Source organism: Camellia sinensis, chromosome 3 (genome assembly GCF_055761805.1).
Source record: "Camellia sinensis isolate YWXY chromosome 3, ASM5576180v1, whole genome shotgun sequence".
Taxonomy (NCBI): domain Eukaryota; kingdom Viridiplantae; phylum Streptophyta; class Magnoliopsida; order Ericales; family Theaceae; genus Camellia; species Camellia sinensis.
This window is the reverse complement of record NC_138963.1, coordinates 219,159,460-219,186,366: the sequence shown is the minus strand read 5'-3', so window position 1 is coordinate 219,186,366 and position 26,907 is coordinate 219,159,460. Positions and strand designations below refer to the sequence as shown.

The window sequence follows — 26,907 nt, the reverse complement described above, 5'->3', positions numbered from 1 at the left end:
TTGTGTTAATTGGTCCTTAATATGAATATGATTATGTGTTTAATGTGATTTTGTGTGCCATTATGTGAAAATATGTGGCTTTGAAGTTCTATCTGTTCACCGTAGGAATATCTGTTTGATTATCTACTGTGGAAATTAAATTGAAGGCCCTATCGGCCACAGAAACTGAAATCGATTGCGCCTTTGTGATTAGCGTAATTTTTAGAGCCTACGGTGAAATTTAATTAGAAATTGATTCGGATTAGATTAAATTGATTTAATTAAGGAATTAGTGTCCAATTGTTTTATAATAAAATAATGTGTTGAGTGGGAACTTATAAGGGACCTTTATACACTCAATTTCTCTTCTTAGCTTCATTTGGCTTATTATAAACTCTAAGAAAAGGGAAAGGGGTCGGCTAGAGAGAGGAAAAAAGGGAGTTGGGCGTTTGGCTCAAGTTTGTCAAGATTGGAGGATTGAACTCAAGAATTTGCTATAGATTGAGAAGATTGGGCTTCTAGGTAAGCAATTGATTTTGAATTCATGAGTTAATGTATAATTGGTGTATTCAAGTTGATTAATGATCAAGAGTAAGAATTGAAATGAAATTGAGTTGATAATGTTGAATAGAAGGTTAATGTATGCATGCATGTGTATAATTGCTTTGAAATTGCATGTTTAACCACAAAATATTTGATCCATGTAAGATTTTGGTTAGAATTCATGCTTGTGATCACCATTTGCACCACTTAAGTTGATAAGGAGAGTTATATCTCACATGCATGTACAATTTATAAGAACATGAGCTTGAATGCATGAAATTGTTATGTTGGAGGTGAATTTGGTGTAGATTGGGGCATACGTGTGATTAAATGATGAGATTGAGCTTCATTGGGTTGTAAATTAGGATTTATACGATGTTAGTGCATGTGTATTTGAAGTTTGAGCTATTGCATGCAAGAAATGTTGGTTAGAATGTCGAATTGAAGCTCAAGAACATGTTCTGGATTTTCCAGAATTTTGATTCCCGCTGCTCGAGCGTGAAATTCGTGGTTCCAGTATTTTCTGCAGACATGGTTTCCGCTCGAGCTGGTAAGTTAACGCTCGAGCGGGGAGCCATGTAGAGAGGCCTTCTGCTCGAGTGCCAGAGTTCGCGATCGAGCGTAAATTTGGCATATCCAGTACTTTTGCAGGCCTCAAGGGTTCGCTCGAGCGGGGACCCTGTTTTCTGAAATTTTGAAAAGACATTCTGTGTTTCATTTTCTATTCTCTTTCACTTCCAAGTATTAGGCATGTATTGAGCATTGTAATTGAGTTAAAGAGATAAGAATGAAGCCTAAAGAGGAAAATGTAAATTTGGAACGAATTGAATTGTTTGTGACCCTTTTGTGTTCATGGAATGTGTAGGGTCGAGCTCCAGAGCAAACCAACCAACCAATCACTATGAGTAATATCTTAACAAGATATTTGAAATATGTTGTCGTCCAATTGTTTACTTCTATGTAAGTTTTGTAAATTCATTAATTTGAATGGTGGACAACGATTAACATGAATGATTGGGCTAAAGGCCGATTGATATCAATGATTGGACTAAAGGCCGATTGACATGAATGATTGGGCCGAAGGCCGATGGACATAAATGATTGGGCCGAAGGCCTATTGACATAAATGATTGGGCCGAAGGCCGATTGACATGAATGATTGGGCCAAAGGCTAACTGACATAAATGATTGGGCCGAAGGCCAATTGACATAAATGATTGGGCCGAAGACCGATTGATACAAGTGACCGAGCCAAAGGTCGTCTGCTGTAACTGTTTCAAAGATTGCTTATGTATCTTCGTTATTGATATTATTCACTGGGTTTTCGCTCACGCTCATTCATGTTCATGTAGGTGAGCCAAGGGACGTCCAGAACCAGCCGCGGTGAAATTGTGAGAAACAGTCAAAGTGTTGAGGAGTTAGCCCAAACGTCTCACTCACGAGACTGTCTTCGCCTTTGTCCTTTGTTCATAGTTTTGTTATGCTGGCGAAAGCATTAGACTACTTTTGTATATAAGTCTTGGGTTCAACTGACTTAAACTTGTATGATCCTGTATGTACAGTGTTCTGTGTTAGTACATATTTTGATGTGAGTTATTAACATATAAATGTTTGGAATGTTATGGTGTGCATATAAGCACAACTCTATGGACAAAGTTTTAAATTTGCTTCCGTTTGGCCCCTTTACTCTGATGAGTTTTGTTTTATTTAGTTTCAGGCCGTAGATAATCTCGTGATTACTAGCCGGTTATAGCTTTAACCCATAGGGGCGGGTTCAGGTCGTGACAATACCCCAAGCTTATATTACATTCAATTTCAAAGGTTATATACCAGAAAGACCCAACTATTCCAAACTTTTAAAACAAAATGAGCATTCATTAATGTCTTACAACTAGGGGTGTAAACAGTTCGGTTTGATCGGTGTTTAGAGTATATTTAGCACCGCACTAATATTTTCAATTTTTATGATCAAGAAACTGATATAGACTATATGCTACGGTTCGATTTTGTCAGTTTGACGTAGGAGAGAAATTTATATGAAATTTTAGAAAATTTTATAATAGATTATAAAATTTTTCATTAAATATAAATGAAGAAAATATATGAAAATTGTTCTATAAATATTTTTCTCTCTAATTTTTATTACAAAAATATATTACATTAGCTACTTCTCATATAATGTTCAAGAAATTATAATGTAAAAATATTTAAATATAATATACAATCAGTTCGATTTACATTGGTACAAAAAATTTTAAAACCGAAACATACCATATGTTATAAAAAACAGACCAAAAATTAAAATTTCAACCGGTCAACCCAATTTTATTGATTTTTCTTACATCCCCACTTCCAACAACAGGCCACTGGCTATTTGACCGTGAGGGTCTACCACAACATTTTTTTTTTCTTTTTTCCTTTTCCTGGGTGCACAAATTATGAGTCCACAAAATCTTAATTGTATTCCATATATCAATCTAAGACCATATGCAAAAAGGTATATACAACAATGAGAGAATAAACATATGTAAATATTTAATAAATAAATGAAGAAAAAATGCTCATAATGAAATTTAATGAATGCTCTCAAAATATTGTATCTAACCCATCCATTACATCCAAAACACAAGATTTTGGAACCTCCGATTGCCAGCTCGGAGAGTTCCCCGTACTCCTGCTCAATGCCCAAACTTTGCTCCCTCTCTTCTTGGCCAAACCAAATTCCTGACTTTTGCTTATTCCAGGACCCAACTTTTTCCGGTTCATCACTTTTTCCAATAAATTTCTATCTTCTAGTGACAATTGGGCACTGTGGACCTTTGGAGAATCAATCAGGGATGGGAGTCGCTGCATCGTCACTGGCTGCAGATGCAGTCCTTTGCCTGTTGGAGATCGAACTGGCAAAGCTCTGCAGATTCCATTATCTCTGTGTCTCACAACACTGATTAGACGGTGAAGCCATGCTGCCATTTCAAGGATGTAGTGGTCTGTCTTGTGCATATCTGCGTGATGAAGCGTCTGGAGGCGAATCACGTTATTATGGGTGTCCCCCTTCTTGCCAAACTCATTACTGCAAGAAAAGAACACGTGCGGCTAAATGTCAGTGTTGGCAAAAAAGAAAATATGATGCACTAGGTAAGAGAAAGGCGAATAACTAACCAGGTGTTCGCCCACTCTCCAACCCACCCAAAACCTTGATGAGCCCTGTCGCCCAAATAAGAAGGAAAAAAGATGTAAATGCATGTATTACCATATTATGGCAGCTAAAAGCTTGAGCAGGAAAATATTCATAGATTTCAAATTCAAGCATAGGCAAAGCAGAAAGCTGACAGATTCATTAAACAATCCCATTCAACATACTTGGAAGTGTTTGTAGCCACCGGAACAAGCCATTGAAGTGTCTTTTCCATTTCAGCTTTAATTTGAGGAATTGTAAGCTGCATAAAGGCCAAAAGTTGAAGTGCCTAAGTTAATTACGTAAATACACACATTGCATTTGTACACTTAAAGAATACAAATTAAATGATTGCATTTGTACACTTAAAGAATACAAATTGAATCATTTAAAGAAGTCCATGGAAACAAGCATGCAAAGCATTACAGGAACTACACTATTCTATTTAAGGCATACCTCCTCCTTGGTATCAATGGTTTGGCACCGAGAACGTAGAGCAATCTTGACACTGTTTGGCAACCCATGATATAGTTGGTCTCTCATGTTAGCAGGAAGGGAGGTAGGCCGAGATGCCTAAAAAAAAAGAATTTATATTTGAAAATCAACATAAATTTGGTTATGCAACACCATCTATATGAAAAAAGGGTAAATTATGGCCCTCTTCAGCAATGGCTTTTCTGGCTAAAACAGTCAACAATGACAAAATAAGTTAAAATAGTCAATAAGACAAAATGTCATATCCAAACCATAACCATTTCACTTTTTCTCTCACAACCATCAAATTAACTATAAAAAAATAAAAAATAAAAATAAATAAAAAACCAACCAACTTCCCAAATATAATTTTTAGCCAGGCAAAAATAACTAAAAAGCCAAAAGGCCAACTAAGGGTTGTTTGGGATGATCTGAATAAGTATACTTTTTGACTTTTTACGTAAAGATATGCAGAAAAGTAGAGAGGTGATATGACCCAAAAAAGTGCACTTATATCAATCATGCCAAATAATCCCTAAAATGGTCAACTTTTCAAACGAGCTCTATGCCAACACCTCTGAGGTTTATCAATGGCACACCTGCAGCCCCTCATGTTCTGAAAATTACACTCTTTCATGCAAAAACTTCCGTAATAAATTAATTTTTTTTAAAAAAAAGCCTTCAAAAAAATTCCCGCCTACCGTTAGTGACATAAACATATTATGATGATGACATGTGATAAATTATTTAAATGCCTACTTTGCCCTTTGATAAATTTGGTCCAAGTCTTCATCAAACAAATAAATAAAAATATAAAATTTTTAATTAACTTTTGTGGTGGTTTTGTGGTGGAAGAAAGTGTATTTATTGACTTTGCCCAAAAATTATTATATTTAAATTAAATTATGTTGCAAAAAAACTAAGGGCAATGGCATGCATAACTGGACAAACTAAATTAACACTGTTACTTGCAAACAACCAGTAGTGTGGAAGAGGTCATTGTAAATTCCAAAACACAAGGGATAGTATGTGTAGTTTCACCAAAGATCAGGCTAGCCAGTGTAATTTACCCTATGAAAAGTATTACCAATAAAATACAAGAAAGAGTTAAACTTACAATGTTGTCTATCTGATTGATTAAGTTGGCATAGTGCAGCGCAAGACCGGCTACACCTAGTCTTTCTGGTTTGTTATCACGCTCTGTGCCAACCAAAACCAAACCTGCCATGAAATGACCGCACAATGAAAAGTGAATATAAATACCAAATACACTTTAGTGACCACTAGAACACAAAATCACAATCTGAAGGCCTGGGTGCTAAATGATAACAGTAAATGTCTTGTACAACCAATTAGAATTGGGAAACAGATAGCAGATTTGCTGGTGTGTTGCATTTGCTTAACGAAATTTCGAGGCTCAAGTGAAATATTCTTCTAGCGTGCATGGGCATTCAATGAACCCATGTCATTGTTTAGGTGCATAAAATGAGTCTACATTTTCTCTTTTAAATTATCATTTATTTGGCCATTACAAATTATGAGATACCAAATGAGGAAGCATGTGATGGAACAGGTGAAAGGGGCTTGTTTCAAGAAAAAAAACTGTAAAAAGCAAACTATGACAATGGCTGATATATATATATATTTAAATATATCAATTCATGCAATTAATATTGATTATTTTGTATTTATTACTATGTTGTTCATACCATTATCTTCAAATGCTTCTGAGATCTCTTGATGTAAGAAAGTAACAATATCAACAAGCTTCTCCACGACCTACAAAAAATATATAGGTTAAAAGAAGTTTTGACTGTTAACATCAAAACAGCAGAAATGCATTCATTGCACCATATCCTGTGGAACAATTAACGAATAGAATCCAACATATTTACACACTGCCATCCACATCAAGAAAGGCAGCAGAATGTCAGTTCCAGAGATGGAAAGAAGATTAAATCAACTATTGACAGAAAAGACCCTTGATTTATAGCAAAAATTGCTTCAAGATTAAATTATAGAAACAAATCAAGAAATCCAATCCAGCTTGAAGATCATCAATACTTTTGCATTTTCAGCCAATTGATAAATAAAAGTGATGCACAATCATGTACCTCCTCCAAACTCCTAGCCCAAAGAGATTTCTTTTTCAAGCTCCTCACAAGTTTTCTTTGGTTTTTTAGCTCACTTTGTAAAATCATGACACTCTCTCCTACAATTACAAGAAATGCCAGTTAATTAAAAGAATCCAACTTACTGTACTGGATATCAGAAAACTAATGCCGACAATCAACATCAAAAATCTGCAAATATCCACAGAAAATTATCATACATGAATTTCATCACAGTCAGTTAATGAGAGAAGCAGATGGACATAATTGAAATGAACATGTATTGTTGTTAATAGAAAAACAAAAAACCCTGCGAAGTACGTCTACAAATAGAAGGTGTATGCTGAATGACAAACTCTTATCGCCCAACATAGCAAAAAAAGAACTAAAAAATTAAAAAACAAGTTTTTTCCATTAAACAATGTCGTTGAGCATTTACATCTTTGATTAAAAAAAAAGCTTTCACAAGATATCCAGAAGTTTCATAGAACTTATAATTTGCACATAGGTTACACTTATTCACAAATGCACCGTAATAATGCAAGCATGCACACCACATCAGTGCCACTAGAAATTGAATATCTCATTATATGCATTAGAACACTACCATAGAGTTCTGGGAGAGACAGTAAGATGGCCTTGCTGCACTTGTTTGTGAAACAACAAAATCCTAATTTGCACCCTGAATATGCACAAAAACTTTTAAGTGTGCTCCACTACGAATACGGTATATTTATAGCACAAAATGCCACAACCAGTTTTAAAAAAAAAAAAAAAATGTGGACGGCAATATCAACTATAGCATGAGAGAAATAGTTAGAGTCCATTAATCCCCTTTTATTTTACTTTATTTTATTTATTTTTGGTAATTATAAAGGGGTGACCATGGGTTCAATGGTAAAACCTTAGCCTAATAACCTTGAGGTTATGGGTTCAAGTCTCAAGGAAACCACTATGTGCATTATGCCAAAAGTTAGGTGTATATCCAATTTTTCCTCTCCCAAACACACATTAATGTGTACTAATTTGATGTTGTTTTTATTTTTGGTAATTATAGCCCTATACCTTCATGAGATAACTAAATCATGCCATGAAGTCTAAATGGTATATGTCCTCATATATCAAACTATTGATAAACTAACACCATAGGACAAGTTCTTACAGTAAAACCAAACCACGAAACTACAATCAATTCCATCTAAAACGATAAGCTCTGCACAAAATAACAGATTCGGACATATGCCATTCAGCATTTCAAAATTGAAATGAGGCTTTGATCCCCAACCTCCAACTAAAAATAACACCATTTAACTTTTTGCATCCCATTGCTAGAATGGGCAAACAAAATATAGCCAAAAAATGAACACATTAACCATTTCTCATAAAAACAGGACCAAATAACCACAGAAAAACCTGGCCTCATTTCATGATAATGTTGAAAAGCAGAGAAACAATAAAGCCAATGCGGAAAAAAAAAATCATTAGTATGAGAATTTAAAATTATATCATAGCATATCCACTTAAAGACAATTACAAACATGAACCAAATCAAAATGTTCATGAAAGCTGAACAAAAATAGAAAAGTAGTAGCTAGTAGGTTGCCTGGAAATATATATGTGTGTGTGTGTGTGTGAATGCTTTCCCCAGTTATTATCCAGTCTTTGATTTATTAGGAAACCATATATATCTATAGATGAAAAGAAGATAATATGACAATTTTACCTCTAGAATTGAAATTCATTTATATCTAAGACCACTTTGGAAGAAAAACAATAACCATTTCTAACCTTTACGAGGGAGATTTAAGGACTGTAATTCTTCAAGCTTCCGCCGATAATCTTGTTCAAATCTATCCAAAGCATTCAATTCGTGATATAGTTCCTACAAATCAAGGAGCAAGCCTTTTAGTGTAAATCAAACTGACTAAAATGCTATTAAAAACCGCAAATTGAAATTAGATCTTATTCTAGTATTGAAAAACATATCTTGAACTTTTAATTGTTCGCCCAAAATTTTATGAGTTTGCTCACTTCAAAAACACTTTCAAAGGTTTCATGAATGCTTTTGGAAACTAAAACAAATTCACATACAACAACATAGTGCATGGCAGTCTCGTAGTACAGCAATCTTTATTGGCTAATGAAAAACATTCAGCATAATTTTACAAAGAAAATAAACCATGTCTGCTGCTGCTGGCAAATTTTAGGAAATCATTGTTGAATCACCATATAATCTATGTATGTGCCTTTATACAAGCACACACAGATGCACTAAAATGAGTCAACTGGGTGACACTGACAACTACAAAATGACACAGAACTGGAATATGCAATCTAAGAAGACCACTAGTTCCAAAGTTACACGTACAAACTACAAGTCGCGAATATTAAGTCCTACAGCAACCTAAACACTTAACTGCTGCACGTTGAAAATAAAATGGCAACATGGCAATTCATGACTGCAAAAAGCAAAACATTATAAAAGGAAAACAGATTAGAGCAGAAGTCTACAACTATATTGTGCAGTATATTGCCCCCAAAAGCCAAAGATTTTAAGTGTGAGAGTAAAAACGAAACTGAAAAATTGCAGCACCCTACTAGGCACTAATCAAAGAACCAAGGCACATCTGCATTAGTAAAGTATGACATCTCCAAAATACAACAGAACTTACAGAAGTATGCTGAGCTGTGTTAGTCAACTCTTGCATTGTCATTTCTGCCTCCTCTCTTAGTGTTTTATTGATTGCATGGTCTGAGCCCAATCTGATAAATTACAAATATTTCATTAATGACTTTCCAACATTAGAAAACAACAGCAGTTTCACTAATATAAACTAAAAAGCATCTTGCTTACTTTGAAAAAAATCGGCCCAAGTTGTGCCATTGTGGGTCTTTACATAGATCTCCAAACCTAACTACTTCACGGGAGAAAACATTAAATTCTTCCCTACAAAATGCAAACATATTACCATTTAGAAAGATGAAAATCCTGTGACAAACCCTAGTGCATGAAGCAGACAAGGCAGTCAAGCAAGGGTGAAGCTGTTCAAAAACCCGGGAAAAAAAGAAAAAGAAAAAGAAAGCGCATTTTATGTAATAACTGGGAAACCTTTTGTCAGCAGCAGCAATACTTAGCAACTCTTTCATGTCTTTAGAAACTAATTGCTGCACTCCTTCTGAATGTAAAACCTCCTCTTTTAGAAACTGGACATTTTCTTGAGAAAGAGATTGCACCAAATTTGCACCTTTGGCAACTGTATTAGCAATTTCAAATGCCAAAATGGAGATTTTATTCCCCCTTGAAGCCATGCCAGAGATAAACCCACTGTTGGAATTCAAGTTTGACATGCCGCTTCCAAGTGTGTCTAGAACTTCCACTGCCCTCTCTAGGCCCACAATTCCAGCTCTTCCCAAAAATGAGCTCATCTGAGGCACCTACAAAAGAAGAGACACAACGTAAACTGCAATGCAAGAGTAAGTTTCATTTTAATATTATGTCCCATTGGCATATCTCCTCGGGGGGGTGGGTGTTGTTTTGTATCAAAGGATTATAACTGTTGGGTAACATACAGAAAACTAGTGAAGCTGAACATCAGGAAGGAAAAAAAAAAAAAGGGTTCCTACAATAATACCCAATTGAAATAGAGTAAAACAATAGAAAAAAGATGACTAGCACCAATGATGACAAATTTCTGCTCAAATTTATACATTAAAAGAATAGTCAAGGAAGGAAGTCCATCCCCTTGTCTAAGGTTGATGGAGCATGATAACATTCTACATATGGACTGGTCAATCATCGTAAGCTGATAGCAGCTTGATTCATTATTGTTTAAGAAAATAGACCACATCTGCCTTTTGTCGTGGGTTATGATTAATTATTGCTTAAGCAATTAAAGATCTTAATGAACTGGTCAATCAGCGTATCTCACTTCTTTTGCATCTACATCGTAAAGTTTTCCTGCAGAAATTTCATACGAGGCATGATCAATGCAGATTTTTCTGTGCATTCTAACAACAAAGCCAAAGTCGAAGCAATGCAAACTATGTCAGGGAACCATTTTGCATTTTTGCCACCTATATGGCTAGAAATATCATCTTGATACACGTGGGAAATTATGCCTTGCTAAATCAGCAATGTATAATTATTTATGCTCAAATAACTCAGCAAGGAGGGAAAATCATGCATTCCCGCTCCCAACCATCATGACAAGCCTTGCAGAGTACATAAATCCACTACATTGCATCTGAACAGCATGTGAGTAGCTTTGAGATGTTCATCTTGATCACCGTCGAAACCTTTATTCTATCCCTGTAATCAAGACTATAGCGATCCCGGTATTCCCTGTTGTTGTTTAACTGTAATCCGGACTTGGTTCCGTAGATTCGTTGTGGTCTTATCCTCATTTCTATCCCTTACTCTTTGTGTTAGAGTTTTGGGTTGTGTTGGGCAAGTTAGGAATAAGTTGGCTGTGTTTTTAAGCTTTGAATTTTTGCCCAGGTTTTGGTCTCTCCGCTCGAGCGGCGATTTGACGCTCGAGCGGGCTTGTGTTGTTGCCTCTCCGCTCGAGCGGCAGTTTGGGACGCTCGAGCGTGAATTTCCTTCCCTCAGCATTTTGGACGTCTGCAGAAAATTCTGGGAGAGTGCATCCGGCGCTCGAGCGGATCTTTTGACGCTCGAGCGTGAACCTGTGTCTGACGCTCGAGCGGGGTTTTGTACGCTCGAGCGGACCTGTCTTTATATCAGTCCGTGAAATCACCTTTTTGGCCACTTTTTGATTTCCTTTCTCTCTCTTACTTTTTCAAAACCTCCATTGGAGAGCACCTCACTCTAAAACCTAACTTCTCTCTTAGGATTGATCTAGCTAGAGTGTTTTCCTCACCTTAGGCCTTTGTAAGAAGTGTGTTGATCGTCGAGGGCTTCGTTGTGATCCAAGAATTTTGGGATTTGGAGCACTTCCGAGTTTTGCTCATCTTCTCCTTGAGTTCTACATTTGAGGTAGGGATTCTCCTTGTTCTTTTTCAATACTTCATCTATAGATAGACATGTGGTAGTTTTGTATTGTATAAAAATCATATCCATGTTGGATTTGTTTGAAATCATGAAAAGGAACCTAGGGTTGGGTGTTGAAAAATGGTTATGTTGTCATTAATGGTTGTTTTGGGCTAATTGGAGTGTAAATTAGCATGTTGTAGTTGATAAAGGAAAAAGGCCTAAATCATATTTTGATTGATAAATTAAAATGGAGATTAGTGAATCTATATTGTAAATCTCTATTGTTGATGTGAGTTGGGTGAAGGTGTTAATGCCTAAGGGGTTAACTTTGGCTTTGGAATGGTTTGAAATGAATGTGGTGGACTAATGTGAGTTATGGTTTTATTATCAATAGAATTGTTTTTGTAAATAAACGGAATGTATTTGGTCTTGTAACAACAAAAGTGATGGAGTTGATTTTGTGAAAACAAAAAAAGGAATGGAACTTGTTTTGTAAAATGGGAAAAGTATTTTGGAAATACGTATGAAAATTGGTTTGTTGTTTCATGAGTGTCGAACACACACGTGTGGAATTGTATCTTGAACTATCATGTTAATATTGTTGTCAGGTTTGTGGTCTCATAATAATTGAGTTTGTTAATTGATGTACAATATACATGCATCTAGAGGTTTTGTCCTTGGTCATCGGTGGAGGATGACGTGCTTGTGTTGAATTGCCGTGTATGTAATACACCATTGTTGATTGAACATCATATGTAATGAAATGCTGAATTACATTATATTTGTATACTGGTTGGGGAGAAGAGAGGGGTTGTACTCCAGTGTGTGTGAGAAGATAGGGGATGGACTCCACACACTTATTTGTTCAGCGCTTATAATCAGAGGTATCATACCCTTCCAGCTAGCGCCTGGAGAACTGACGCGCTGATAATCTAAGGTACCATACCCTTTCAGCTAGCGCCTAGTAAACTGGTAGATTGTGGTGAGAAGTGTATCTTTGGCTTACTACGCATATAGCTAGTAGTGCAGTGTTGTTTTGTTATTGTTTCAGTGTATCTGGAAACATTGTGGATTGTATTTGTTACAGTGTTGGAGAGACGAGTTGACTCATTGATTGATTTTATGTATGTAGCTGAGTTGTTATCTTTTTATAAAGGTGTGCATGGATAATTATGATATAATTGGAATTGCATTGAAATGCCAAATATGTTTTGAAAAGGCACATCTGTTGTATGTGTGGCAAATGGAAGAGTAATGGGCTTAGTGAATCTATTTTTCTAAGTAGTTGTTAATGTTATAAAAGATTGGGAACGGGGGTTAATGAAAGGAAAAAGGAAGAATAAATCGCTTATAGCGGTGAATTAAATGATTGTTTTCAAGAAAAGTTCATATATATATTCATATATATATTTTGTATAAACTGTCACATTATTATTCTAGTATGAGAGTGGGTGTTCATGATCATAGCTATCTGTAATGTTGTTATTGTTAAGGAGCATGTTGAGTTCCCTACTGGACTATATGTTCATCCCACGTTGTTGAATCTTTTTCAGGTGTTTAGCAGGGTGTGCTACAAGATTTGGATCTTCTTATTTGTTGGCCACGGGGCCTCAGTTATGTTGGCGGAATGCCATTGTTGTAAAGGGTTACACCCTTCTTCTTGTACTTTTAATGATGTAAGCCCAAGGGCAATTTATTAAGTTAGTTCATGTAATATTTACTTTGCATACGAATGAGAGTATTGTTAATCACTTCTACGGATTGAATGTATGAGTTTATTTCCGCATGTTATCTCTGAAATTGAATTAAGTTAAAGAATTTGGTAATGACTCCGTGTAATAAAAAGTAGGGCGTGACAAAGACCCAAATATCAGATAGCACAGTTGCATTCTTCTGGGATCCCAATGCACAACAGTTCATAGTCCGAACGCATTATATGGTTTTTCTTGCTTCTCTCCTTTATCCTCCCATCTTCCTTGTTTTGTTAATGCACCGTGGTTTCTTAGATATCAAACTCCATGAAAGTGGAGCCTCCTCCATTTTCTCATACAATTCTGTTCCAGATCAACAGACAGTTTCACCTCCTCTTGCCCTCAAACTGCTTAATTGATTAATTATCTTCACTTTTCTTGTACTACTAACCCTACAAACAAGACTTAAAAAGGTTTTCGCCACTAAAATCTTCGTTTTCATATTATCTCTTTCTTTTTCTTTTTTTCATCCCCCCTACCCAAACTTGCTTTCCCATAGAAACAAAAGAAACCACCATTCTGTTCTCACGATCTGCAAGGCCAGTAACAAAAATACACAACAAAGTTCATAACCAACATGCGTTCTTTCCTCGTTCTTTTGTTTTGCTGCCAATCATGCTTAGAATTGCTTATGCATAATACCTATCAAAGTCAACAACTAAAACAATTGTTTCCAAGTAAGGCATAAAAGGGCCAGTTTGATTAGCATGATTAATTGTGAGGAGATTAACAATCCGTGAGATTAGTATAGGATTGGTTATCCAGTTCAATTAGTGAGATACATAATTTCCTCTTGTCCACGTTTGTTTTGCAATAGATACGGAAACATATAATCTCAATTATATATGTATCTTTTGCGTTACTAGTTGTTAGGATTAAAAAATGGATCAATTTTGTTGAATAGAATGGTTATTGAAATCTAATACGATTAATAAAACTGGCAACAAAATAATGGAATGTGAGTCCCATTATGCTATAGCCCGCCCAATTAAACAAGTCCAAAGCGCAGAATGAAAAGTACCTTGCTTTGCCCTGTCCTAGCAGGAGTTGACTGCTTGAGTTCGCCGGAAATGGACAACCCAAGTTCGCCGGAATCATAACTCTGTGAATTCTTCTCGAAAACGTCCACATCGGAATAGGAATAACGATCCTCCTTTTTCTTAGTGAAACTCCTTATCGATTTGAGCTTCCCCGAAAACCCCGACCTCTGCTCTCGGACTTCTGACTTCGGCTGCATCGTCCCACCTGCACACACCCCTCCCATTTTGCTTCCAACAATTCTACTTCAAGCACTCTCCCAATTTAAACCTAACAAACAATTTTACAACAACAATTCATTTAGTTGCGCAATATATGTATATAAATCACTACATTTCTTTCTCAGTAACCAAACAGGGTTTAGAAAATCTAGCTACCTCTCTGATCACACAAAGTAATGTAGAAAATCGAATTCAGAGCACGAGAACGATGAGATTATGAAAGATTAAAACTAGAGAACGATTGTAAGCGTGAGTTTGACAGAAAAAATGAGATTTAAAACCAAACAAAAAAAATCAACAGATTCAATGAACCGGATCGGATTGATTGAATTGAATAGTACTAATACCGCGTTATGTGAGCAAATCAAATCTGGTACGCATCGGATTGACTGATGAATTGAATTTTATCTTGTTGAAAGAGGCTCGATTCGATGGCCACAATTGCTAACCACACGACACGGGCTTGTAATTAAGTTATCTGCAGAAATGCTTGACTAGTTCTGTCTTCTGTCTCTATAGTTTTGTTTTTCGCATAAAAGTCTCGTCTGAATGTGGGAAAGGTTTGGTATATAAACAAACAACAATTATTTAGATCAGTAAAAAATACATTATTAATAGTATTAATGTATTAGAAATGATTAAAAAAGAATAAGGCATAGAAAGTGGACGAGTTTTACTGTCATATCATTAATGTTCCTCCTAATACTCTCTTTTTAGTATTCCCAAACATTTTTCATAAATAAAATATCACGCCACATTATTTTTTATTAATTATAAATATATATGTCACTCAATATAAATATAATAAATTTTATTATAAATTCAATCACAGGTATCACGCCACTCATATTGTATGGATAATTCTGTATATATTAATTAATAAATGGTATAATTTTAAAATTTTTAAATTTTTATCACTCATATTGTATGGATAATACTGTATATATTAATTAATAAATGGTATAATTTTAAAATTTTTAGATTTTTATAATTTATATAATAAATAACATCAATAATAATAATTTAATTAATATATAGATAACACTACTGATATTGTTTTACATATAAAAATTACTCCAGAATGTGAGAGCGGGGATATGAAGTCCCGCCCACGGTTCTGCGTTGAGGCTTGGAATGACCACTTTACAATATTGTCCCTATGGTTCTAATGTAATTACTGATTAGGTTTGCCTTATAAAAATATCTTAGCAGATGTGGACCCGGAGAATGTCGTTTGCCTTACATGCCATATTGGTTTTTTTTTTAAAGGTGCTTGAGACCATTTCCAAAAGTGAACTAATTTTGCATCAGATTTAAAATTTTGTGAAAAAATTACTTTTTAGAATCTTAATGGTTTCATCAAATTAGTATTAAAATAAGAATGGAATAAAAAATTCATCAAAGTAAGAATAGACTCCAGATTTCACCATTCACTGTGGGTTGCTGTTGAGGTGGGCCAACCGGTCAACCAACCGATTGTCCGGCCGGTTGACCAATCGGTTGATCGGTTCCCCTTCAAATAAGTAGGTTCAAATCGGTCAAAAAGGTTCAAACAGGTAAAAATAAATAAATAAATAAATTTACCTTACCGGTTGACCGATCGGTCAACCAACCGGTCGACGACTTCCCTTTTGATGCACGGTTAGAGCAAATGGTATCAGATTGAGAAAATTGGCTTTTTTTTACTCAAATTTAATAAAAATTTTGGTTCACCGTTGGAGATGATCTAATACAGTAAATTTATCATTTTTTAAATTTAATATTTGAAAAATATTAAATTTTAATTTATTAAATATTTAATTATGTGAGATTTAACATTAATGTTACGTCATTATGGGTTATTTAGTGAGAGTAAATTAGAGAATGTAGCATTATTTTTTTGAGTGATACTACATTCTTTTAATTTTGCACCTTTAATTCCATCCCTAACAATGTAGCTCACTCCTATGTGAAGTGATATCACATTTTGAAGATAATTGATTAGTTATTATTATTTGTCACATCATTATAAGCACAATTAGAGATAATAAAATGAAAGAATATGAATCACTGTGCTTGGTTACCAGTTTTTCAAAACACTTTTCAGAAAATTCTACTTTCTTATTTTTCGTGTTTTTTGTTTTTACTGAATTTTTTTAATATTTTAAGCAATTTTTTTACTTTTTAAACACACCTAACATAAATACACCTAAAAAGTAAAAAATGTAAAAAAAAATCTTTTAAAAATTCACTAAATACCAAAATTACAAAAAAAAAATACAAGAATTTAGTACATTTTTTGTATTTCTATGTATTTATTAATTTTTTAAAATATTTTTTCACAATTTTTTTACTTTTTAGATACCTCTAACTAAAAAAATGTTTAAAATTTAAAAAATATTCACTAAAAACGAAAGAATACGAAAATCAAAAAACTCAATTTTCAAAAAACTTACTCCAGAAAACTCAAACCAAACGCACTGAATATTTTTCATTTTTTTTTAGATGGTGCTAAAGCCGCACAATAAACGTTGTTTCCACATTTATTTTCTTTTTGGCATTTCTACAATTGTTAAGTTAAAATAAATAAAAATTTAATTTCAATAAATTTTGCTTTGTATATTGTTATATTTACTGATGGTGCTACATGCACCAATTAATATACTAATTAGTATATCAACACTAGTTATAACATTATTTTGATCTCACTCATTATACAAATTACAAATATTAAAAATCTCTTAAATTGTGTCACATCATTAATTGGTACACTAATTAGTACACTAATTAATACATATAATATTATTTTATATTTACAAATATATTGAGTTAAAGATGATTTATTATACCATTATTAAAAAAATTTATTGTTTGATAACAATCACTTATTTTCTTAACTTTTTTGGTGTACTAATAGTTTGGACATTTTTTTTTTTAATTTGAGGGACATGTGTTACTCCATTTATATGCATCAATCACACCAATGATAGGAAACATTCTTAGAATACCAAGCCTTCGTTTGGGAAGTGGGTTGACTTTTTGACTTTTTGACTTTTTTGATTATATGAGCCTGGGCTCAAAAGCTTGGTTTGAGAAGGGCTTTTGACTTTTTGACTTTTTTGATTTTTTTGTGAGAGAAGAGTATAATGATTATGGGGTTGGATGGGATGTTTTGTCTGTTGTGGCTCATGAGCCTATTCTGTCTTTTATGACTCATTGAGCCAAAAAAGCCCAATGAGCCTTTGCCAAACCAACCCCAAGTAACCTAACTCTTTTTTTTACGCTAACTTATAAGTTTTTTTTAATTTATTTTTAAAGTAACTTTGTCAAGTTTAAAGCAAAATAATATACATATATATAAAGACAAAAAAGTTTTCTTTTTTAAAAAAAAAAAAGTTTTCTTTTTTAAAAAAACATATATTTTTATTGCAAAAAAAAGTCTCATGTGATGGTCACCTGTCAATTTCATTAGTAAAATTTAACATTAAGGTTGTGTTTGGCTTGATGAGAAAATGAGAAATAATTGATAGAATTCGAATTTTAAGAATTGTTTGGGATGTTCTAAATAAGTGCACTCTTTGACTTTTTGGACTAAAAAGTTGAGAAAAAAAATATGATTGTTTGAGATAACTTTTTGTCTTTTTATGAAAAAATGTGTATTAAAATATTGTATAAAATAACAAAATTACATTTTTACCCCTACATGGCAGAATCATCAGTGACAGGCGGCAGAGGGAAGTGCGGCTGGGTTGAAATGGTGCATGAGGCTTCACGGGTACAGTTCGGTTGTGGGGTCCACCAATGGTCCCGTTTCGATAATCCGAACCGTTGAATGTGTAGAGCTCGCTGAGTACTATATGCTTATGAAAAATTACTTTAATCGGATATCGATAGCTATATAATCAAAATAGTTTTGTATGAAATTAATGGATAGTGAAAAATAAACGGCTGAAAAAAAATCTGATTCAATCACATAGCTATCCATATCCGATCAACATGATTTTTTACAGGCATATAGTACGCGATGAATTCTACACATTGAACGGTTTGGATTATCAAAAGCGGACTCGTGGTGGGCCCTTACGGGCCCAACATTACGCTCCAACTTATGAATATATACATCTAATTTTTTTTTGGAAAAATTACCCATAAATCCTATCTACAGAAAAGTTAAACCATTTAGTCTTGTAAGTTTTTATCTATACCATTTAGTCCTATTTTAGTGGCAGAGATTTGGGGGTGTGATTTGATTCTATTTGTTTTGATGTCTATACCCTTTCCATGTTTGTTTCTGTTAACATACTACTGGTTCCGTAATGTTGACCAATTTTGGGGTTTGATTACCATTGTTTTCTTTGTTATTCAGAGTCCGATCACGGTGAGTGCCATTTCCGCTCAGAATACGGTGACTGCCATTTTCATTGTTTTCATTGTTTTGTATGTGGTTACGTAATGTTAATGGTTTGTGGGTTTTTTTAGTTATTAACATAGGTTTTCACCATTTCTGCAATCTATCCATAAATGGTTTGTACCATGTTCATTGATGGCCAATTTTTGTACTGGTTTTTTGATTGATTAACATTGCGTGGTTATTGATTACCATTGTTTTCATCATTTATAATTGATTACCATGGTTCTCCTTCATTGACATTGTTTTTCACCATTGGTTTTTGGAGGCCGAAAACGGTGGCCACCATTTTTCCCGGTGGTGGGCGTTAGTTTTCCGGTTGACTGTCGTTTTTGTGGCAACGTAACTATACAATGCAGGGGTATTGGATTGTTGTGTTTACACTGCTGTGGGTAACATTTTCAAAACGAGTGTGTGTTGGTTTATTTTATTTTGTTCCCCCCCCCCAATGTTTGTGATCTTTCAGTGAGGTGGCATCGATTAATTACAGCAAATTGATGGATAGAAAAGGTGTTTTTGTTATGTTTTTTCCTGGGTATGTTGCCATAGTAATGGGTTCAACAAATGTGTCACAGGTTTGGACGGAGGGATATTGTTGGTGTGTTCGTATGGTTTAGTCAATGTTCTTATTCGGTTGCATCAAGATTCGTCATTCGTTCAGATTGTTGATAATATTTGTGCGAAGTTTGATGGATTGATACCAGGAGCGGTGTGTTTGGTGTTCAATGTTCCCGGGTACAAGAAGTTTAAGGTGGATAATGACAACGATATTCAAAACATGTTATGCCTTGCTAAGTCGTTTGGAATAAATCACATTGAGGTCCTCATTCAGGAAAGTAGTGTTGGTGTGGGGGGTAATTGTGGTGTGGTGGATTCCACGGAGGATGGGGTAATTTCCCGAGATGCTAGTCAGAATGGTTGTGTGGATGACCAAATGGACTTATTACCAACATACTGTCTGAACAGATCGAAGACGTTTTTGTCGGCGCAATGGGCGTATGGGATTACCCATGTGGGACAATGTTTTGATGGTAGAGCAACTGAATTCCGTGAAGTTCTATGTAAGTACGCCATTGAACGTGGATTTCAATTCAAGTACATTAAAAATGATTTTGTTCGAATTACAGTAGTGTGCAAGTTTGCGGCGTCAACAGATTGTTTGTGGTCAGTTCATGCGAGGATGTTACCGTCAACTGGGATGTTATGTATTAAGAGGTTCGATAGTGTGCATACTTGCGGGGCTACTGTACGTACTTGTAGGAACCCTCGTATGGGTTCTGATTTGGTGTCTGCTGTTGTTGCGGATCGAGTGCGCGATCAGCCATTGACACGTCTTATTGATGTTGTGTTTGACTTGAAAAATGAGTATGGTTTGGACATTAGTTACCAGGTGGCATGGTTGGGTGTTGAGAAAGTTAGAGGTGAAGTGTACGGGGATCACGCTACGTCCTTCGATCAACTCAGGTGGTATAGCGATGTCGTTATGCAAAAAAACCCAAACAGTTACATCAACCTTGAGTTTGACCAAAAAATTAGGGGGTTTGTTAGGTATTTTATATCATTTCGCGCTTGTATAGATGGGTTCAATCATTGTCGACCTTAGTTGTTTTTGGATGGAACGTTTTTGAAAGGTAGGTTCAAAGGCAATTTGCTTGCGGCTATTGCTAAAGACGCCAATCAAGGTAATGGTTTCATTTAGCTTTCATTTGCAAAGTTAATGGTAATTTGCTTTCATTTTAAAAATTACATTGTACTTATTTTGTGTGGAAGTTGTACAATTTTACTCATGGCAAACTGTTTATGTTGTATGTTTGGTTGTAGGATTGTTTCCGGTAGCCTTTGCTATTGTTGATTCCGAGAATTCATCTAATTGGGAATGGTTTCTTCGTAATTTGAAAGAAGTTGTTGGGGGCAAGCGGACATTAACTTTCGTATCTGACCGTCACATCGGATTAATACACTCCATACCAATAATTTTCCCTTCGGCGCATCATGCATTTTGTTTGTTGCATCTCCAAATGAACTTGCGGGATCGAATGAAATATGTTAATGTATCGCAAAAAATTGGGTTGATGCGCAAGTTGCGGGATGTGCCTACGCGCCCACTGTTACTTGCTTTAATAAGAAATTTGAGGTATTGAAGAAGTGCAACCCAGCTGTGATTGAAGATTTTCTTAAAGACTTGCATCCAAAACATTGGTCTAATGCGTATTTCAGGTACTTCACAATCCGCTTAATGGGTTATGGCGTATTGTTAATCCCTGCATGTATTTTTAATAATATGTTTTTGTTATAATTTATGCTCTCCGTAAACGTTTACTTTGGTCATTTTTTTAGTGGGCGACGGTATGGGGAGATGTGCTCAAACACCACCGAATCTTTCAACAATTGGGTTGGCCAGGCCCGTCATCTTCCTATTACTAGATGGGTTGATATGGTAAGGGGTCAAATCATGGAGCAGATGTCGGAGCGCAGAGTTAAATGCACTAAATGGGCCGGTGTAATATGCCCGAAGATGGAGAAAAAATTGGTGTCAGCGTATAACGACAGCAGGGCATGGTGTGTAAGCCAGGCTAACGATGATGCGTATGAGGTTCATTCCCACCCGTCGATGTTGGTTGACGTCGTCAAGCAGACATGTTCCTGTTTTCAGTGGCAGATTAATGGGTTCTCGTGTTCTCATGCTGTTGTTGCATTCCATAATAGTGGGAGAAACATTTATGATTCAATAGACTTTGGATTCTACATCGAGACATTTCGAGCTACTTATAGCGGAACTATATACCCCATTCCAACAGTGTAGAGGCCGACGTTTACCCCAAATGAATATTTGATAGCACCGCCGACAGTCAAGCGTCCTCCCAGTAGGCCCAAACGGAAAAGAATTCCCTCCAAAGGCGAGGTAGTGCAAAGTATACGTTGCGGGCGTTGCGGAAAATTGGGCAATCACAATAGGAAGACATGCAAAGAGCCGTTACAGACGGCCTGCCATGTGGTTTAATTTTCTTTCGCTCACAAATTGCGGTTCAGTTGGACTTTTATTCTGTTTTCCGAAATGTTTTTGACATTGTTTTATAATTACTCATTTACTTTTTGTTATGGGTTTATTCAAATTGGTAGAATATACACTTCTCTTTCTATTATGGGTTTAATTTCAGTGGCCACTGTTGAACAATCACATAATGCACCCTTAACAACCAACCACCGTGGACATTACATTACGACATCACTTTCATGTTGCTATACCGTAACAGTAATGTATGTCGTTTGTTTTCATATCTGTGCACATCATACCAGTCAGTCACCCACAACCCACTGTTTCAAATAATGGAAGGCTAATGGTTTTTAATGTTTGGGTGTATGTTTACAATTCACTGTACGTCATGCACAATATGCACCATAAACCCACTGTTTAAAAAAAAATTGAATGCAATGTAATATTACGTTTACAATGGAATGTTGTCCCTACAATGATACTTAAAATGACAATGGCCAATTATTCTACTCTCATGCCATATTAACCACGTAGCCGATGTGCGCATGTCAACTTACGCAGAGATCAAACCACATTTACTCAGTTACCAACAAACCACGTTTACTCTCGTAGTGGCAAAACAGGTTCCCCCCAACTCACTGTTAAAATGTAACCTCCTGTGTAGATCATACCATATATATATACCAAGGACCATCTGGCATTAAGAGACAATGTCATGCCTATGCACATGAAAACGTAAACATACAATTCACATTGTTAAGGACATTACCATCACATCTCCATCATATGATAATAAAAGGACAATGGCATACTAGTAGACGTGTAAGAAATAATTTTTCGCACGTAAGGTTCAAAGCTGCTAATATGGAATCCAAGAAACTATTTTAATTGCTTAAAAAATAATATCAACATTTACGTCCCCCAAAAAAACTAATTCTAACCGACGCTTAAACCGTTTGTGCACCATTTGCCATGATAATAAAGCAACATAGGACAACTACCCAATTTAAAATTTCCTTGCTAACGTTCTGTTCTTACAGAATTACAAAACATATATGTACGTCCATAAAACCCAAGAAGAAAACATCGAAACCACGTTTTTGCACCTTCTGGAATGAGCAACGTGAACACCTCTTACAATGTCCTACCACGGAGTCCTCTGCCCGGGTCACTCAAGAACATGTCCACCATCGCAGCTCGTAGCCCAGTTGGTGTGAGACCGTCCATCGTAGTATCGACTTCTGCTCCACGAATGTACTGCATGATAATGAAGCATATGAAAATTCCACAATCCGACCTGCACTCACAAAAACCGATACCAGCGTCACTTACATAACACATCATCAAAACAGTGAACTCATTCTAATATGACAATTACTTACGACTCTGGAACTTGTTGCGGACAATCAACAACAGATACAAAACTCCCATCAAAAAGGTCTGCCCCAATGCCGTCAGCTGTAACTCTTGGTTTCACAAACTTATTGTGGTGGTCGGCCACCCATTGTTTCTGTTGATTTCTCACATGTTAGTTTAGATACATACTGTGTGACATTGAAACCAACAAAGATTACAATTCATCAACCATGCACATTCAGAATTCAATCTGTTAATCTACCATTGCACCACCACTACAAATCGAGAAAAAATCATATATGAACTACTGCTTGTGTTGATGTACTTACAACTTTTAGAGCCTCATTGTAATGCTCATCACGCACTCCACGTCTTGGCCTCATGGAGTTGTAATGTTTTCAATTCTCACTTTCTGAATTGTGTGCCATGACTGTCCAATGGTTGGCATTGTAGATCGGGAATAGTGTGTATCTGCACCCTCGCTTAGCCTTCATGTGTACGTTCAAGTACTTCGTTCGCGACATTACGCTGCTGTTCCGCATTATATCCTGCACAATTTTCCAAAGCCACCAAAGTCATGTCAGATTTCATTACAGAAAATATTACTTTCGGATTTCGTACAAATGAACGCTAGTTGTGCTCCATACTGAACACACACTAGTGTAAACGTATGTCGTACCCACAAATTCTGCTCTTCCAGACACCGTCTTACGCATTTCAGTCAACATAGCAGCGTATGCATCAATTACCTACACACATATGTTACCCATTACAATCACAGTGCACTATTAATAACATTTTGTAAATGAATGTCCAGTATGTGCTACTACCATTTTTGCACCATCAGGTGAGAGTGCATGTATTCACATATACGTAATTGTGTGTTATTAAATTCAATTGTCATTTCTCCACAGGCACATCAACCACGATATGAATGATACAATGTTTACATGTCCATGTGGGGTTTTTTCTTGTGGAATTAAAATATTTATATAAAGGGCAGATTATATGACACCAGCTTACATTGCCATGAATGGAGTTCTGCTACACCAGATCTTTGATATCTGTGAAATGCACTTGTATTCCATTGTGTCCACCGTCCCACACTATTAACCTACACATCATAAACCAAAATTAAGAACAACCATATAACAACATTTGCAACTTCTAAATGTCAAAAAGTACAACATTCCATACAAACAACCTACCCGTCCCCCCTCTAAACTGTACATTCTTTCCAGTAGTTGTCTATCTTCATTCTTCAACATGTTCCACACAGTGTGCCTTCTGTTCATACCAAAACCATGCCAGGTTTTCCGCTCCACTTCGACGTCCTCAACACTATAAATGACCCCGGGCTCGAACGATTTACCTAGTCTCACGTTTGCATTTACTTGTTGTCGCCCAAATATGGCAGGATATTCGTAGTCAGACAGCCTAAATTCCCGTCTTGGTTTGGTCTTCACCCGTTTGACCAGCGACGTCATTTTCGGCCCAGAAATTGTTTCAGCATTTGTGTGTTCACAACCAGTACCCACGCCAACGACAGTTGTGCCAACATTTACATTTCCATCTGACGCTAGCTGCTCATTTCGGGGACTGCAACTACCCTCCGCCTGTGCCACAGTCGAATGTACATTCCCATGGGCAAAGTCAGCCGTTAAATCTTCAATCCTAGCAGCGTTCTCAACAATCTGTAATTCGCTGGTGTCAACGTATTTGGGTTGGCCTACAGGACACGCAGAGTGCTGTGCACTTTCTACACTCGTGATGTGGCCAGAACCACTCACTTTACCTGAAAGATTGTTGCTCGGTGTTCGCTGATTTGACCTGTCATTGACAACATTGCGTCACCTCGTGCACCTCAAAATCATCAAGACTATCCTGCAAATTGCTTATCTTTGACTCCAATCGATCAACCACCTTACTGAGTCGATCAATTTCAGAATCCTTTTCCACAATCACACTATTTAAGTCTACAAACAAATTACCAGCATGCATCCCTAGCAGTTGCTCCATCATTTCGGCACGCTGCTCCAGTTTACGCACCCGTGCGTCTTTACTTTGTATTTGGCTCTCAAACTCAGCAATTTTGACATTACAAGATCTCAACTCATCGTTCACCCCCCCTTGTTCTTCACCCACGGCTTCACCATCTGGAGTGCTGAACAGTTCTAGAAGATCCGGGAACAAGACTGGCCACACTTCTCCACCTGCCACTATCTTCCCACCCACTTTTACTTTGCTGGTTGATGTACCAGTATTTTTATTCTCATAATCGTCTTTACCTTTCATTTTGATGTTACCAGCATTTGGTGTATCCACCTGCCAACAATTCAAACTAGGCTCCACGCTCCCCACATCATCCGTCCCAACAGCAACCCCACTCCCCTCGCGATCCACATCTATCCTACTTGTACGACATTCGTTTGTCTCATTCGTAGCAGCAGCCAGTTTCAGAATATGACACTCACTAATTGTCCCAACAAGTTTCGTGCACTGCACCTAGGGATACAAAACATTTAAGGAAAAAAAATTCAGTGTCTGATTTGGGCAAACAAATTAAAAACATGGAAACTATTTTATTTCATACCTCAATGGAACCTTCTTCCGTCAAATTTAGTACTTTCAGTTTCGCCACAGCTGCTCCAATGTTCCATCAACAAAACCGTGGAGTGACATTAGGTCGTTTTGGTATGATTATGTTCGAATGTTCACAAATTAGAAACTGAAATCAAAACATGAAACCACCATCAAATATACATGTGACTATGACAAACTTTGATCTTATTTTTATTATATCATGTATGCAATTTTGGTACGTCCGTATTGTACGTACCAGCAACGCTACGACACAACCAGTCACTTTCTCTGGCCTGTGGTACATCTCATTTAGTGAGCCAATCAACGTGTTCCTTATTATTACAGTCCAGTCATACTGTCTTAATGTGTCCAGCTTGTCAATCACACGAACAAACGCCCAACCAATATGCTCGCCGGTGGTTGCGAAAAATAACTTCGCACAAACATAGAGACACAGCAATTTCGCCACGTCTTCTTCGTCTCGCTCTGTACGACCACAGATTGCTTCTGCCAGCAAATCCTTTATAACTTTTGAAGAGATCCGGCTAACATTCGGACAACGTCGTTGCATAAAATCGGAGGGCCATTTGCTACCTTGAGCCAAATCCAACTTCTCCTGCCCACACTAGACCCCAAATATCAGCCTGATATAGTTATTCCTCAATGGTAACTTTGCTCCACCAACGTGGAACTTCTCATCTTTCGGGTTGTAACATTGAATAATTCGACAGACAGTTGCATCACATTTCTTGAACGCTTTCGGATCAAGCTCGTGAACACAAATAGCATCAATCATAACCCAAAATGGGGTTTTTTGCAGCTGTCTAATGTGTCCATCACGTAAATCTAATTCAAGCACTGTGCTAATCAGTCTTGAAATGTTCGATCTGTACATCAACTTTGACGGATCAACATCAGCTTTCTTAACATTGTCAGCCGGCCTTTTTTGTTTTTTGAATGGCAGCCTGGATTGTTTCTTTGCGTCCAGCCGTGTTGATGTTTGCGGTGACCTCGTCACAATGTTCCGTTTACCATTCCTATTTCCACTGCCACCTGCAACATATGTTACGTGTAAATTAGCACACCAAATCAAATCATGAATAACATTACTACAGCAGTAGTAGAACATTAGTAATCTACACACCAAATCAAATCATGAAAAACATTAGTACAACAGTAGTAGAACATTAGTACAGCATGCCCCGCCAAATTAAACCATGCCAACAAACACCACCATCAAACAGGTCACCGAAATATAAAACATGAAAATGCCATTAACATGGCATACCAACGTTTTATTT

At 36.3% G+C, this 26,907-nt stretch overlaps 2 protein-coding genes across 3 annotated transcripts; one reads left to right on the top strand and one right to left on the bottom strand.

The window, feature by feature from the left end:
• Positions 1-2,961: 2,961 nt before the first annotated feature.
• LOC114278548 (protein PSK SIMULATOR 2) lies at positions 2,962-14,842 on the bottom strand. 2 transcript variants are annotated; one of them, XM_028220615.2, is made up of 13 exons: positions 14,633-14,842; positions 14,048-14,334; positions 9,392-9,717; positions 9,137-9,229; positions 8,955-9,045; positions 8,071-8,164; positions 6,286-6,383; positions 5,881-5,950; positions 5,289-5,392; positions 4,154-4,270; positions 3,883-3,959; positions 3,682-3,726; positions 2,962-3,592 (listed from the first exon to the last, which is right to left on the bottom strand). In XM_028220615.2, the coding sequence occupies exons 2-13, from the start codon at positions 14,288-14,290 to the stop codon at positions 3,109-3,111; spliced, it is 1,842 nt and encodes a 613-aa protein (XP_028076416.1). In that variant the 5' UTR covers positions 14,291-14,334; positions 14,633-14,842; the 3' UTR covers positions 2,962-3,108. The 2 variants fall into 2 exon arrangements, with proteins under 2 accessions (XP_028076416.1, XP_028076417.1); XM_028220616.2 differs by having other exon boundaries at positions 14,442-14,767.
• Positions 14,843-19,223: 4,381 nt separating this feature from the next.
• LOC114309761 (uncharacterized) lies at positions 19,224-21,475 on the top strand. The gene is made up of 6 exons (XM_082918851.1): positions 19,224-19,247; positions 19,334-20,093; positions 20,304-20,354; positions 20,494-20,603; positions 20,816-20,889; positions 21,010-21,475. Exons 1-6 carry the CDS (start codon positions 19,224-19,226, stop codon positions 21,473-21,475), a joined length of 1,485 nt encoding a protein of 494 aa, XP_082774977.1.
• The last annotated feature ends 5,432 nt before the right edge of the window (positions 21,476-26,907 follow it).